General features: G+C 36.3%; 1 protein-coding gene across 1 annotated transcript in view; it reads right to left on the reverse strand.

Moving 5' to 3' along the window:
- Positions 1–17,491, reverse strand: part of LOC118187283 (glutamate receptor ionotropic, kainate 2-like) — an 826,434-nt gene that overhangs the window by 521,689 nt on the left and 287,254 nt on the right. The window contains exon 2 of the mRNA XM_085827114.1: positions 11,055–11,210. Coding sequence (XP_085683240.1) covers positions 11,055–11,210 — 156 coding nt within the window. The remainder of the gene's footprint in view (positions 1–11,054; positions 11,211–17,491) is intronic.

Consider the following 17,491-nt stretch of genomic DNA (forward strand, 5'->3'; position numbering starts at 1 on the left):
CCGATACTGATATTCACCGTGTACCAGATGATAATTTTTATAACTTACTAACAAAACGGATATTGTTTATTTGTATTGTTGCGTGGGTACGGGTTTATAATGGATTAAATACACACTGAACCACACAGTAGTATTCTATTCCAAATAATTTATTTTCTTATTTAAAAGTCAGTAGTTAGAAAAGGAAGAATTAAATTAGATAACTTTATATTAGACTAACCCATGCATGTAAAATAGTCTTGAAAGCTCCAATTAATTTCATTAGATCAATTCTAAGCTTAAATCCCTTCGTTTGGTAGTCAAGACAATTAAGCTTAAAGGTACTTTCTTTTCCAGAGTATCCACATTAGATGGGAACTAAGTGAATAGGATTGCTGCTTCCAACTGAGATTTCTTCTGGTCTATTGATCTGTTAAATGGGAAGTGGGAAAGGTTTAAATACCGCTAATTTGTCCTTTCTCTGAAAACGTAATGAATATTCTCACACATGCGGAGCTATTTCCACGTGTCATTGATAAATCCTTAATGCAAATACAATTTGAAATTATCCAATGATGAAAATGCATTGATTTCGTATGCAGCAGTGCCTTGCTTAATGAAAGCATCTGACAACGAATGCCTCTCATAACGAATACACACAATGGCCATGAAATATCCCGCGTAATTAATCACTGTTGCAATACGAAAAGTCTGCGAATATCATCCCATATTATTAATACATTAAACTTGAAAATAAATCAGCATAAATTTCTTATCTGGCAGGTTATAAATATAATCTGCTCGTCTGTTTGTTGTTTTGGTTATGTATATGTGTACAAAAAAGGCAACGGAAAAAGGAAAATATAAAAAAAAAATCATATTTCTTAACACTGTTACATACGTACAGTTTCGTAATGGATTGAATGCATACAGAATCGATGATAGCTTGAAAAAAATTATTTTCCCAAAAGAAGCATGTTAAGTTTTGTAACTTTCAGAGAAATACACGTACAGTTCTTCTCAGTACAACAGAGCACAATCAGTAGTTGCTACTTCAAAGTATTAATAATGTTAAACACAACGTAATGCATAGCGCATACAAACAGAGAAGCTCACACGGAAATCTCTCAACATTGCGAAGTCAGCTCTGAACTAAAACTGCGAACTGATACTGTCTATGCGCTTATATGGGTTTCCCCTGGCCGCTGAGAAATCTCTAGTTTTTTTTTTTTTTTTTTTTTTTTTTTTTTTTTTTTTTTTTTATATATATATTTTTCGAAATTAGTGGAAGGCATGTACGGTTAAAGTTATATAAAAGGAGCGGATATGATTACAGTTACATATACAGATTCAATTACAATTATACAGGGACCGGAGAAAAGCTAGTCGCCCAAACCATCGCCAAGTTGGCGATATCTCACCGGTTTAGCGAGATAATGGATTTGCCCCATTTAACGTTATTTTTCAGGCACAGCTCCGTGTTCTAAACATTTTATGTTACATTATACGAAAGATACTACAGTTTCATATATAATTTTGCTAAAACTATTTACATACATATAAAACTCATAACAATATTTTATTACCATTAAAGAACTGCATTTAGAATGAATTACTGAAGAATACTTTTGCATAGCCTCATGTTCTTGCTACTTTAACAGGGATACGGGGATTGTTACATTATTCGAATACGGCAAAGCAGACCAAGGCTATATGCTTGAGGCGAGGGATAATCTTATGAATTACTTTCTAAGAGAAACATTTTTATATTTACATTATACAAAGGAAAAAAACACAAAAACATCCAAGAACCCGGTTCTTTTGCAACCGAGTCGAACTACGAAACATAAGGAACCCAGAAGAAAGCTTACGCAAGTGAGCACGAAAAGAATACTGTGTCCGTGTCTATTTCAGACATCAAGGACTTGAAGAAGTTGAAAAGATCTTGGCTGTAACCCAGTCTAGACCACAGGACCTAAGTAAGGAAGAGAAGAAAAGAAAATGTGCATCGCATTTAAGCTGAAATAAACACTGGCAGATCTGCTGAATGAGAATGCCTCGGAGTTCTTCAGCGCTATTTTAATGACTTACAATCTAACCATTTCAAATATCTTCTTGAAACCCGGCCCACCCGAAAAACTGCAGACAAGTAAGTAAGAAGGTCAAAGCCAGAAGAATCGTTCATGTCCAATGGAGAAGCAAGCCAATCAAGCCCAGAAGAAACTTTTTTTAAGTAATGATAAGATTACAAAATGGGTATCCCATTTAAGCTGAAATAAATGGCAGATCTATACATTAAAAATGCCACGTTCTTCTCCAAGCGTAGAATCTAACCATTTCATACACCTTTTGGAAACCTGGCCCATCGAAAAACTCAGGCAAATATATAAGAAAGGCAAGCACAGATAAATCTTTCATATCCAGTTGAAAATTGCACCATCTTAGAGTGTTTCAGACTGTGTAGAGTAGTTAAACTTTGTAGAGTATTCTGTGCTAATTAACCAATTATTAGGATGTAAACCTTTAACGCCGCCCAGTCGGTATAGTGGTTAGGGAAGCTGACTGCGATACTGAAGGGCCTGGGTTCGAATCCCGGAGAAGGCATGTTTGTAACTGTCTTTCCCTTCAGAGAAGGCGATGGTGGCCCACCTATTAGGTGCCTCCATAATAAAGAGACCACCACATCTACCCTTCTATCGATTAATGGACTGGGTTACACTGTAACTGTTCCCAATCTGCCATTGGGAAAAAAAACCTTTACTATAACTTCTCCTTTCCGTTGTATTCACCAGGATACAAATAAGTTCATAGATCATTAGTAAGTAGAGAACTTTGAATGCTTTAAGGCAGCGATTCTCAACCATGGTCCGCAAGAGAAAAATAGGTGGTACGTAAAGAAACAAAGTATTTTTGACTATTAAATTTAAAAAATCTCGTGAAGGAAAAGAACAGCTGATAGAAAATTCCTGTGATCGAACTCAAACTGAAAATCTCAAAAATAACACACCTGTTAACTTTTGGCCGAATAGTCGCTTAGACCGTTTATTGGTTAGGGAAGGCTGGCAGAGATACCAAAGAATACAGGTTTGAACCCCGGAGAAGGCATCAATGTGAAATTGTCTATTCCTTCATAGGGAGTAATGGTGCCCGCCTGTTAGAAGCCTCCATAATAAAATAGCCACCACTTCTGGTCTTAAGAGTGGTTAACACCGCTATAGGCAAGTGCCCGCCATTTTGGGAAAAAAAAAAAGAAAAAAAAAAAAGAAAAGAAAAGTCGACTTGAATCGAAAAAAAAGGAATTAAAGGCATTTCAAAAAACGTTATTAAATTTTTATTGCCTTTTTGCCTATTTGTGTGAACAAGGATTTTCTTCCATGTTATATTTGAAAAATAAATACAGAACAAAATTTAAATTCGCTCCTAATTTATGGTTAAAACTAAATGAAATAGGACCAGATATAAAGAAATTGATCTCTCTTAAACACACCCAATTTTCACACTAAATTTCATAATTTAAGAATTAAAGCTTAAATTTGGGTAATTAAAATGGTAACCAATTTTTAATCTAACATTTTTATGTGCATATTTAATACAAATAGGCAATAAGTTGTGCAAATGGTAAAATATATATTTTTTTAATTATTTCTATTGAGTCTTTGAAGAATAATCATTATAAAATGTAGTGGTGGTACTAAAGTTTTTCAGTTTTTGTTTACTACGCGTTTAACAAAGCACGCGTAAATTAGGAGCGACGCGTTAAGCAAAGTTTGGTACGCGTTAAGCAAAGCATTGAGAACCGCTACTCCAAAGATAGATAGATCTCTTGGTAGAATCGCTTGCAATTTACATTCTGTCACCCAGATCTGCCAGTAAATATCCCGGCTTTAGCCATTCTACTAGCCGATTTTAAAAACGCTCCATTAAAATATTGAGCCAGCTTATATTGGCCACATTTTGTGGACTTCGACCATGATTCTTTAATTTGAAATTTTAACTTTACTACCCTAAAACACCCGCAAGTTGCGGACTTTATTTGTTCGCATGAGTTATACTTGCTGTTTATTTGTATAGTTAACAAAAATGTTACGTAAATCCTTACAAATCATTGTCTCAATATTTCAAACAGAACGATAGCTCGCTTGTTAGTCTAATAGCATCTGAAGGACTTTGATTTATTGCTACACAATTGGAACCCTGTAACTGAACTGAAGGACGACAGTAACATATTAACACCTAAATATTTTTATAAGCAATAAATTGGTTATTGTTTTCAATAGTGCTGGAGTTTCAATTATTTCTGAATACTTATGGCGCGAATTAATATTATTTACGCACTAATTCATGACAATAAGCATGTTATGTGAGACATTATTATACTAGAATTATATTTAATTTTAATTACAATAAAAGTTTCTAGTTACTAAATTATTGCATTTATATTACTGAATTCATCCACCAATGTAAAGACAATTATTTAATAATATAAATTTAGAAGGTAAGTTTAATAGTTAACGATTATCATACGGGTTCGGAACAATGAGTTTGGGATGACAATATAATTATCAATGAGTATAAAGCAATGAGTTTGAGATTATAATACAATTATCAAGGAATCTGCAGCTGTTATAACTTTTTTAACGAAGTTTTGAAATTTTCAAAGAATTCCATTGACACTCAGATTTTCCGTTTGAAATCTGTGTCAAACTGAGACTGTATTTTATACAGTCTCAGTTTATATAGTTGATTATGTTCGCAATCGATTCCTGCATTGTATTAAAAGTCGAATATTAATAAAGCGGAACATAGATGGCTATACTTCATATCACTAGGAACCGCAGGTTAAAATTCAGAACACGGTGGCGAACTTGCTATAAAATTATAATTTTTTAAAATAATAAAGCAGCTTTTGAGTTGAAAGATATGTCTGAAATAAATTTAGAAAGAATTGATTTTTTATAAACTAAAATACAGGAATGCTGTTGTTTTTTGTCTGAATTCAAAAAAGTATGTTCCTACGACACACAAATTTTAAATGTTCTAAACAATATTTCTGCACACAGAAAACCAAGTATAATGGCGGACAATTGCTAAGGACGGGTGACAGTATCAGCTATAGCAACCACAAAATGGAAGGGAGAAAAACAGAAATTAGCATAAGGTGCTGGATATAATAAGCGCAGGCTGAGGAAATCACAAGCATTTTATCAGTTTTTAAAGAGTTTATAATCTCTTTTATAATCTAGTTTATAATCTACAGTTTACAATCTCCTTAACAATATTGTTGCGTTTTTCTCTTCCTTCTGACACCAGGTGTTACGTTATTTTCTTCCTTCACGTTCGTACGGGATTCGTGTGGATTTAGAGAGAATAAGGACGACACTTAATGAAGTATCGAAACACACTTTATTTAGCCAATGTTAATCAGGACAGCTGCAATAACACTTTTTGCGGTCGTCGGAGATCTACTATAAACATGTTGGAACAATCAGTGGCACAGCCTTCACACTGTCAGGCAATAACGATGGAGACAGCTTCACTGCAAAGCACCCGAGTACAGCTCCCAACTCTGCTTGGTTGCTCTCGGAACTCCTAGTACTCTCGAGACTCTCCACACGATGCACTCGACGATACACAAGAATATAGCTCTCGACTCAGCACAGTCTAAGACAAAATTCGACGATGCACTAAAAGACTCTCGATGCACTCGACGACCACCTCGGCGCTAGACTTCGAGATATTCGCTCAATGACTGACTATCAGCTCGCTAGACGAGGCACACACACTAACTGACTGCGGACCAACAGGGTTTATATAGCTTTTGGCTTGTGTTCGGGAACATTCTGAGCTAAACCGGTAAGAATTCGTTCCAGAAGGTTCTCGAACCGTCCATGGTATATCGTCAATTTTGTCGCCAAATGGGCGATTCCTCGCCAAATGTGGCAACCCTGCCCTTTTTGCCATTTTATGGCAACCCTAAAACTGCTTTGTGGGGAAGCCATCTTATCGCGCCTGTACATTTCCTAACAATATTACTTCAATAGTGCAGAAGATCAAAAATTGCCAAGGCTATCGGAAATAAGATGATAGTAGCCTTCCAAGCATTTGAACTCCTCCTGAAATTTGCGGAAGATTAATTTCCCGATTTCTTACGATGCCACCTTAGTTCGTGGGTTCCGGTCTACCCCCGGCGGCCAAAAATGGATACTATGAGGCACTGGCATTTTTCACCAGTTTAAATCACTTTCCTTATGTTTTTCGTTCTAGGAATCCGATATAGAGTGGTAAAGACCCTCGCGTCGTACACCACTTAGAAAGCGTCGACCTGAGACCTAAGTTACAATAAGACTTGTTGTGAGGATACAAATTTTTGAAAGCCGAAGTTATTCGTCGTGCGCTGATAGAAGAGATAAAGGATTTGACGAGTTTTATCCTTTGTTGTTCAAAAGCAAAATTAAAAGGGAGAGCATCGACTGATAAACTTCAATTTTCGGCATGTGTAAGAGGATTCTACGCGTTATCGTATTGTTGGCAACACTGAAGAAGGACGAAAAATAACAGATGTAGATGAGTTTAACGTCATCCACAGTGGGGTTTCAAGGCTTGGAAATTATTTTATTTCAAATAAATGGAATGTGTAGCAAACGTCACGGGAGAGGTTGCCTTCGACGCCTGCAAAAGTTAAGTACATAGTGCTACAGATAAAAAAAACCGGCTTAGTACAGTTATTGAGGCAGAAAATCAATTACTTGCTGCTATTGGGAAGCAAACTGCTTGAAAAATTATAGCATCAAAGGATACCTATATGCCCGTTGTCCTGTTGTGTTCATTCCATTGTCCAAAAGGGAAATTACCGCGCGATTGCAAGGTATCGCGAGTACCATAATTGGATTCAATAGAACTGAGCTTGTGTACTATTTTTAGATAACAATAGGTTGAGACTGTTACCGGATTATAGAAACCAACCGATCTAGCGTGAGAGTGGTACTGCTTATCGTACAGAAAATATTCAAGAAAGGACAGGTAACCGAGATGCAGTATCATGATATGGACCGACACTATGATCAATGGCCGCACGTCCCTACATGTGGTTGTAAATAGGATTATGACTTTTCAACGATACGTTAATGATGTTCTGTGGCCTCGTCGCATGTTCTATGGTGCTGTCGGTGATGAATTTGTTTTCATAACGACAACGCAATATGTCATCGAACAGTGGCTATCCAGGAGCGTCTAGAGAGTGAGCATATTCATCGCCTTGTATGGCCAGCACGTTCGCCAGAGCTGAATCTCATTGAAAATGTTTGGAATGCTTTAGGAAGAGTCTTGCTGGTCGACAATGCTCTCCAATAAACAAGGACGCCCTCATCTCTCTTCCACAAAAATCCCTGCATTTCTGTATCCAGAGTTAGCCCATGAACCATTCTATGTATATATATATATATGTGTGTGTGTAAATATATATGTAAGAAAAAGAATATGTAAAAGATTAAATTAGCAGCGTAAATTAATTTCCCTTCTCTATTATAAAAACAGTAACCTCTTTTTGCACTGCGTCATTTCGAGTCTATTCTATGTCATTTGATTCTTACGTAATTATGATGATGTAAATGGAAGTAAAACTAAACCAGCCAATAGTAATTTTACAGCAATATTAACTGTCCAATCAGAATGCTTTGAGAACCAAAAGTAACTCAGTCTGACTTAAGATTTCATCTTGAACATTACGCACTTTCTCTCTACGCTTTGCCTTAGCTGGATTGTTGTTTGTCTTCTGCTGCTTTCTTGCTGCAAAGTTATCCAAAATGTAAGCGTTTTGGAACAGTCACATTTAATGTGCCGACTTGTGTGTATCCGCAACATGTTGCTAAAAATAAAACTGAAGAGCAGGGGAGAATGACCAGGAGCAGGAATTTTGATTGCGTAGAATACTGATCCATAATTACTAGGAAAATTGGAGTCGAAGACAGATTATATCTTCAATATTATTTTCAGCAGCATTTTGCGAATACACACAAGTCGGCACATTAAATGTGACTGTTCCAAAAGGCTTACATTTTGGATAACTTTGCAGCAAGAAAGCAGCAGCAGACAAATAGCAGTCCAACTAAGGCAAAGCGTAGAGATAAAGTTCGTAGTATTCAGGATGGAATCTTAAATCAGACTGAGTTATTTTTGGTTCTCAAAGCATTCTGATTGGACAGTTAATATTGCTGTAAAATTACTATTGGCTGGTTCAGTTTTACTTCCATTTACATGATCATAATTACGTAAGAATCAAATGACATAGAATAGTCTCGAAATGACGCAGTGCAGAAAGAGGTTACTATTTTTAGAATAGAGAAGGGAAATTAATTTACGCTGCTAATTTAATCTTTTATGTATATATGTAATATACGCAAAGGAAAAAAGGAGCAGTGTCGATGCGTACATAGATCCATATTGAAAATGAAGAACTCTGGTTGCGTACTAATATATTGAATATATTGATTTGGTAATAGCTTAAGAAACTTGGCATTCGAGGCAGTTTTAATTCCATTTTTATTTTGCAATTGATATTTTTGGCCAAAGTTCGTTTGGCACTCTAGCCGTGTCTATTCAAGAACATTTTTATTTTTGATATTATTGCAATAGAACGCAGCCTAGCGAAATTAAGTCCAAGCAGAGCAGAGACAGAAGCTGAAGTGCGTAGTCATGCAAGATGGAAGCACACGAAGAGAAAGGTTTTGGTTTGAGTTTAGAAGTTTCAGTTCCCAACTATCACGTCATCAGCTCTGCACAGGTCATGCAAAATGGAATGATCTAGAAATGACGCAGTCGAGGAAATTTATTATGAATTTTAGAACAGAGAGTGAGAATTAAAGGTTTACCGTTAGTTTAAATTATAATTTTGATTCACATATTTTTTAAGAAAATAAATAATATGTAAAAGATTAAATTAGGAACGTATATTTCCTTTCTCAGTTCGAAAAATAGTACTCTCTCTCTGCACTACGTTATTTCTAGATTAATCCATGTCACATGACTCTTGCATAATTCTGGTGATGTAAATGGAGCTGAAACTCAAGCAGCCAATAGTAATTTTACAGTAATATTACCTAGCCAATCAAAACGCATTGAGAACCAAAACTAACTGAGTCTGAATTAAGATTTCGCTCACTGCATAACGTGACAAGCCCCCCAGTAGGATCCACTGTTAATATTCTTACAGACAGCCTCTCGGTCATATATGCCTTACGAAATCCCAGACATCCTTCTCCTATCATAGCGGAGATTCAGGACACGCTGAAGGAGCGTTCGTTTACAATGAATATCCTCATATCTTGGATAAAGGCACATGCCGGCATTCAAGGTAATGAGGAAGCCGACAGACTAGCAAAAAAAGCAGCTCACAATATAGATGCACAATGCGTAATTACCAAACTCCCGTGGTCTCACCTTAAAAAAGTGACAAGGACAGCAGCTCAGCACCAGTGGCAATGGGAATGGGACTCTACCGAACAAAGCAGGAAGACCTATGAATATTACCATAAAGTTTCGCTCGATCGTCTCGAGTCATCCCCACAAATAACGAGATTTGTGACGGGGCACGGGCCTTTCCCCTCCTATTACTCTGAGAGAGGAATTGCAAATACCGAAAGTTGTGTCTGTGGAGGCATTGGTATACCAGACCATTACTTGACCCAATGCCCTCTAACCGCACAGTGGCATGTGCAGCTTCCGGAACAGGCAACTTCTCATAAGCGTTATCTGATCAAACAGCCAGCATTTCGCATCAAAATATGCAAGATAATGCAGAAACTGGAGGAATTGGGAACAGATTTGTGCAGTGTGGAGTAGTTCCCTGTCAATCTCTCTTCTCTCTCTCTCTTCTATCTTTTTATTTATTTATTTATTTATTATTATTATTATTTTTATTTTTATTGTATATATTATGAAACATGTATGTACTATGACCAATGAAAATTATTATGAACTATATGTATGTATTATTTAACAGGCTCAATATATTATGAACTATGTAAGCCACTATGTACTATGTAAGCATGTATATGTATGAACTATGTAAGCAAGTATTATGAGAGATCTATGTATTATGAACTACTTGTATATAAGCATGTACTATGAACTATGTAACTATGTAAGCATATATTATGAACTATATAACTATAAGCATATGTTATGAATTATGTAAGCATGTATACAGGACCAATGTATGCCCTTATAGGCCCCATGAGGTGTTGCCCCGGATAGTTGCGGAACCTGGACTACACTCGAATAGTCTTAGGAAGCCGCACGGGTGACCAGATTCTGCTCTCAACTCAACTCAACTCAACTCTCTGCATAACGCGCTTACATTCTACGCTTTGGCCTAGCTAGCCTCCAATCTGTCTGCTCCTTCATTTTTACAGCAAATCTATCAAAAATGTACGCTTTTTGGAATAGGCGGAATTAATGTGCGAGCTTGTTTGTGGACGCAGCTTGTTTGCTGAAATAAAAAATAAATAATTTTTTTCCTATTCATCCAATTTTCTATTCATCATGGATCAACACTTCAACGCCATCAAAATTTCTGCTAGTCATTACTTCTAAGTTTGTTTTATTACATATATATGGTTCTCAGAATAGCCAAAATGATCGGAAAATTACGTCAAATAGATATTAATGGAAAAATCGTAACCTAGTGCTAGGCCTACTATTTATAATTTATTCAGTATATGGGTGTGTCATTATTCTGTGAGATATAATATTACTTTATTTATTGGCATGATTTCTACCCAAAATGGTACTGAAGGTTTCAATGCAATAAACATTTAGAAAGTTTGAAGTGCTCATTAGAGTAATGTAATACGTTTGTTATTATTTAGACATCAATATTATGTTTAGGATTCAATCATAGAAATAGTCACGCATCATTAGAAATAGTCATAATCAGAAAGAGGCAAGCAATGAAGAAATTAATTTTTCGATATCAGATTTGAGCAGAAGTTTTAAAGAGGCACTGAAATCCCGTACCAGAGGAAAGATGACCTTTTGAATATATTTCATTTAAAAGCATTTAAGAGTAAGTAAAGTACCTTTTTTTGAGGCAGTGAAACTGTCATGTTTTTCTACTCTTTCCACTTTGGCTTGTAGCCTGCTAGTAGGCAAAATGCTTGGGTTAGCATTGACATGATCGACAGCATGACGAAAGGCCAACTCCAGACCCTCATCTCCACTTTCAAATATACCTCCTGAAAGAAAGGGAAATAACAATTACTTATACAAAGCCTGTTTAAACGCAATGTATGTACGAGTAGTATTATACACTGAAGTGACAAAAGTCATGGGATAGCAATATGCAAATATACAGATGGCAGTAGTATCGCGTAGAAAATGTATAAAAGCGAAGTGCTTTGGCAGGGCTTTCATTTGTGTTCAAGTTATTCATGTGAAGAGGCTTTGACGTGATTATGGCCGCACGACGAGAATTAACAGACTTTGAACACGGAATGGTAGTTGGAGCTAGACGCATGGGTCATTCCATTTCGGATATCGTTAGGGAATTCAACATTCCGAGATCCACAGTGTCAAGAGTGTGCCGAGAGTATCTAATTTCAGGCATAATATCCCACCATGGACAGCGCAGTGGCCGACCACCTGCAGGACAGTGCGGCGAAATTTGTGCCTTTACTGACAGCACGACATCGCCTTCAGTGACTCTCGTGGGCTCCTGAGCATATCGGTTGGTCCCTAAACGAATGGAAAACCGTGGCTTGGTCAGATGAGTCACGATTTCAGTTGGTAAGAGCTGATGGTAGGGTTCGAGTGTGGCGCAGACCCGACGAAGCCATGGACCCAAGTTATCAACGAGGCACTGTTCAAGCTGGTGGTGGTTCCATAATGGTCTGGGCTGTTTTTACATGGCATGGACTCGGTCCTCTGGTGCAACTGAACCGATCACTGACTTAATACCTTCAGCTACTTGGAGATCACTTACAGCCATTCATGGACTTCACGTACTCAAACAACGAAGGGATTTTTATAGATGACAATGCGCCATGTCACCAGGCCACAATTGTTCGCGATTGGTTAGAAGAACATTCTGGACAATTCCAGCGAATGATCTGTCCACCTAGATCGCCCGACATGAATCCCATCGAACATTTATGGGACATCATCGAGAGGTCAGTTCGTGCCCAAAACCCTGCACCGTCAACACTTTCACAATTATGGACGTCTATAGAGGCAGCATGGCTCAATATTCTGCAGGGGACTTCCAGCGACTTGTTGAGTCTATGCCACGTTGAGTTGCTGCACTTCGCCGGGCAAAAGGAGGACCGACAAAATATTAGGAGGTATCCCATGACTTTTGTCACTTCAGTGTAATAAAAGTAGTGGCTATATGAAACAGATATCCAACTATTATTTTCTCAACTTTTTCATCATGTCTCGTTCATTAGTGTGGATATACTTATTGATTAGCGTTGCGTTCAATTATGTTAGCTGAAGGAGCAAGATCAATTGAGTTTTTGAATTTCACTTAAAATTTGTTATGAGCTAAAGTACTTTAAAGATGCCTTTCTGAACCCCTTTTTTCTCAAGTAGATAAATATCGAATGCTTTGTAATTTTAAATAATCTAAAGAAATAATACTTTTATGCATTTCAGTGCATTATAATCTTCTTTGAGTTATCTAATTTTAAGAAAATTTAGTAATAAATGGTATTTTTAATCATTCTCATTAAACGAGTTCTTATTTCACATTTCATTGCAAAATACCAATACAAATATTCCATTCATTTGCAAAAATATCTGATGTGGACACCACGTGACTTTCTTCTACGGCCTGTTTAATTTTATATATTTTTGCTGTATTTCATTCAAACTCATTTCCTCGAATTTCGTTACAGATATGTTTCTCAATTAATTCAGTTCTCACTTCGTGGTAAAGAAAATTGTAAAATACAAAAAATTCTAAAACACCGAATACAGTTAACCTCAGGTCAAGAAAAACAATTTTTGCAATTAAAATTAGAATTTCTAACCAAAAACAAGCAGTTCGACCAGCTACTAACCCCACTCGACAAAAGGTTATTGAAGTTGGCGCAGAAACTGACTTAAGTAACTTAAACTACTCTATGAAGAATTTCAAATGTAAACAAATGGCGGCCTTGTTACGCTTAGACTTAAAGAACTTTAAAATTGATGATAACTCTATAAATATTGCAGGTAGATCAACTAAAGGCATAAAAACCGTTAACCGAAACAAAAGACACTACACTTAAGAGCTGCACAATTCATACTACATAAGAACTACACAATTCAATCATTTTTATAAGAAAAATGCAAAATTTACACACATATAAGAATAAAAAACTAATCTCAATGAGCCAGATAACAGAGTGTGAATATATATATATATATATATATATATGATTGGTGCGGCCAATTGAGACAAAAACGGGAGGTGCACACATACATGTTATAGCAATCCCATATTCCAAATTTCAACTTTTTGAGTCTACTCGTTTTTGAGTTATGTAATTTACATCTTTACGTACGTTCACATGTCCAAAACAAAATCCCTTCTGTATCCATTTTACAATAGGGTTTAGAAAAAACGAGTCTTTCATTCTGGATGTCACGCAAAAACATCATTCAAGTAGATTCGTAAGTAGTCAAAATGGATATTTTCGTTGAAATATGACACACGAAAGTTTTCGCTATTACCATACTTTACTTCGTACAAGAAAGTAAAAAAAATTAAGTTGTATTTCTAAAATAGAAAGATTTTACCGATTTAGAAAATGACAAGCTATTCGGAAAGTTATTAAGTAATTGCTATTCTCTCCGCCACGCATAATTTTCTATTCAAAAGTAAGTTAAGGGACGCAGTGCATGCCTCACAATCGCTTTATGCGCAGTAACTCCTTTGAAGTGAACGAAAACATTTACTGTAATGTATATTACTCTACGAGTGAATTGAAAAACACAAAAAGTAATAGCATTACAGTATAGCTTTATTAAATATGTAAATATGCTGTTTTATAACAGAGTTTAAAATATTTATGTTTATTTGTGGATGATAAAGAGTTACTGCTCATTGCGCTATTTTTGCGCATATTTTACTGATATGATTTTCATTTTAATATCATATTTTTAAAAATGAGATAATAAAGACAAGCTGGCTTAAAAATCTTGGAAATTGTGGATTTCGAGTCCATTGCTTAAATTATTAGTCCAAAGGGATTTCAGTCCCGAAGGACTATTGCTTTCGTTTTGGCATTTTGCGTCGGACTCATAAACGTCGGTTCACTTTTCAAACTGTTGCCACAAAATGTTAGAGTCCTGCATTATATTTGAAGAAATTAAATAATGAAAAATCTACATAAATGATTGTCTATTTCTCGCATTGTGATAAAACAATGGTACATAGAGCCATCGAATTTTGAATGACGAAATCCTACTGCGAATATGCGCATCTGAAATCCCAAATTTGGAATTTGTTTTATTATAGATTTTATATTTTGTAAAACTTTAACGAATTTTTCATTTACAAACTCAATGCTTTAAAAGCGAGAAATGGCAACGTTATATAGAAAAAAAATACTTTTATCTCCAGCTCGCGAGACTGTGTATATCGGAAATTCTAAAGATATGCTTAATTTAACATTATTTTGCGATATTGCTCTTGAACTGAATTTTATGGTTTAAGTGCAAAGAACATGATATTTAATAAATAAAGGTAACACTCAAAACGTTAAAAAAACGCCCCTTTGGACGTAATTTAAAATCTGAAAAATTTCAGATTTTTTTTTTTTTTTTTTTTTTTTTATATATATCATCAATTGAATTTTGGTTAAACGGTGTTACAACATACAATTCAAATAGAACAGTTACATAGCTTAATTCAAGTAGAGCAGTGTTACAACATATAATTAAAGTAGAGCAGTTATATAGCTTAATTTAAGTAGAGCAGTGTTACAACATACAATTCAAGTAGAGCAGTTACATAGCTTAAATTCTTCACTAAAATTGTTTTTTTTATCTTACTGATCTTTTATGTTTAAGAAGCAGTTTTTTTAAGGTAAGCGATCTGTCTAAGAAATATCATGCTTAAGAAGTTAAGTTTCCACTAGAATGTTTTGCTAAATTTTCATTTCTTAATAGTTTCGACATTTTGAGTTTGAAACCCATCAAATATTAATGATTATTTTTCTATATGCGTTCAAAGCTCTTAATCTTTTAAAGATTTTGACTCGCTTTCATATTGAGAAATGCGAAGAGGAAAATCCATCATTGAATATAATTTTAACTGTTAAATGCACAGGTCAAGATCGAATGATGCGGAATTTACCTATAGCATTTACAAAGTGGTTGAACCTTAGCGCAGAGTTTATCCATCCAAATGCAGAATTTAATTATGCCCTTTATACATTACTATGAATTAGTATAGCTTCATAAAGATTCGTTTAACATTAATGTTCTCAACTGAATGATCCAGATCTTTTGAAATGCAATTCTTTCAATTACATTAAACTGCCCCCTTGACAATCACCATCACCTTTACTTTTTGTCGGTCAGCGATGACATTTTCTACACCTTTATTATGCTGCCGCACATGAATGTCCATCAACCTCAGTGTCATCAATGCATATCAATGTCCATCACTCATCACCTAATGCCTTTGTCGTCCCCAGTGTCCAGCAAATTCTGACAGCCACAGGTAAATAGCCTATTTAAATTCAGTGCGTAAACGCACACTGGAGACCTTCAGTTAAAAGCTCACCTTACACCGCCATCTTTTAATTTATGTTAGTCACAGATCACAGTGTATCTAAATTCAATAAGCTGCCGCACATCGGTGACAGTCAACCCAGAGATTAACAGTCAACAATTGTTTGATGGTTACCGGTTAATTTTTGTGTCAACAATACTTTCAGTTTATTTTTGGAGACATCCTAAATTGTTTAAATTATCGAGTTACATTGTTCTCTGATCTTAACTTCCATGCACTCTAGCAAGTTCGAACAGATTGTGCGTCAGAGGGAAGACGACTATTTCTATTTGGCAAACATACCATATTCGGTTTTGATAGGTAATCAGCTCCCAAATATTTAACAAATGGGATAATTTAAATCATGAACGTATTTTTTTGGTACTTTAGTGTGCTGTACCCTATCGGTAATGACCATCAACTTTTCTAAACAACCAGGAATGACCAACATTCTCGAAGATCATCTACGGTCTAATTTATTTTAGGAATTTTTCTAATCCATATAATGTTAAGTTTATTTTATTTGTAATATACGCTTTTGTATATTTTCGTGAATATTTACGTCGTTATTTTGCTAACTGAAAATGCTTCTTATCCTATATACTGTGAAACTGCCTCAATAGTGGTTAGGGGAGCCTACTGCGGTACCAAAGGGCCCGGGTTCGAATCCCGGAGAAGGCATGGCTTTAACTCTCTGTCTCTTCATAGGAGGAAATGGTGGCTGCCTCTTAGGTGCCTCCACAGTAAAATGGTCACAATTTCTGGCCTTAGAAGAGGCCAGTGCTGAGTACACAAGGACCCGTCAATGGATTAAAGATATATATATCTATTGTTACGAAATGTACAGGCGCGGTAAGATGACTTCCCCGCAAACCAGTTTTAGGGTTGCCATAAAATGGCAAGTGAATGCAAAGTTGCCACATTTGGAGAGAAATCGCCCATTTGGCAGCATTGGCGACAAAATTGGCGATATACCACGGACGGATGGAAAACCTTCTGAATGAATTCTTACCGGTTTAGCCCAGAATGTTATCGAACACAAGCCGAAAGCTATATAATCCCTGCTGGTCCGCAGTCAACTAGTGAGTGTGCCTCGTCGAGAGGGCGAGTGAGTGTACCTCGTCTAGAATGCGAGATAGTTAGTATCGAGTTGGTGTCTCCTCTAGCGAGTCAATCCCTTCGGAGTCGATAGAGTTGACAGCCGGGCAGCGAGTGCCGAGTGGGTTGTCGAGCGCATCGAAGAGTCTCTTAGTATATCGTGGTTAGTACATCGTCGAGAGACCAGGAACGACTGAACCGAAGAGTCGGGAGCTGTGCTTTGCGTGTCGTCGAGTGCATCGCGAGTTGTAGCGCGGAGAGTCTCGAGAGTACGTGAACGACCGAGAACGACCAAGCAGAGTCGGGAGCTGTACTCTGATGCTTTGCAGTGAAGTTGTCTCCACCGTTACAGCCTGATAACCTGAAGGCTATGCCACTGATTGTTCCAGCGAGTGTATAGTAGATCTTCGACGACTATAAAACGTGACGGAGCTGTCCTGATTAATACCGTCCAATAGAGTGTGTTTCGATACTTGATCAAGTGTCGTCGTCATTCACCCCAAATCTACAAACACCGTTCGAACGTGAAGGAAGAAAATAACGCAACAACTGATGTCAGAAAGGAAAACGTAACAATATATATATACAGATAAAAAAAAAGAAATATATACAGATATGTATATAGAATATATAGAGAGAGATATAAAAAGAAACATA

This window comes from Stegodyphus dumicola, chromosome 11 (assembly GCF_044657685.1).
Source record: "Stegodyphus dumicola isolate Sdum_Otavi_A_Nest chromosome 11, ASM4465768v1".
Lineage (NCBI taxonomy): Eukaryota > Metazoa > Arthropoda > Arachnida > Araneae > Eresidae > Stegodyphus > Stegodyphus dumicola.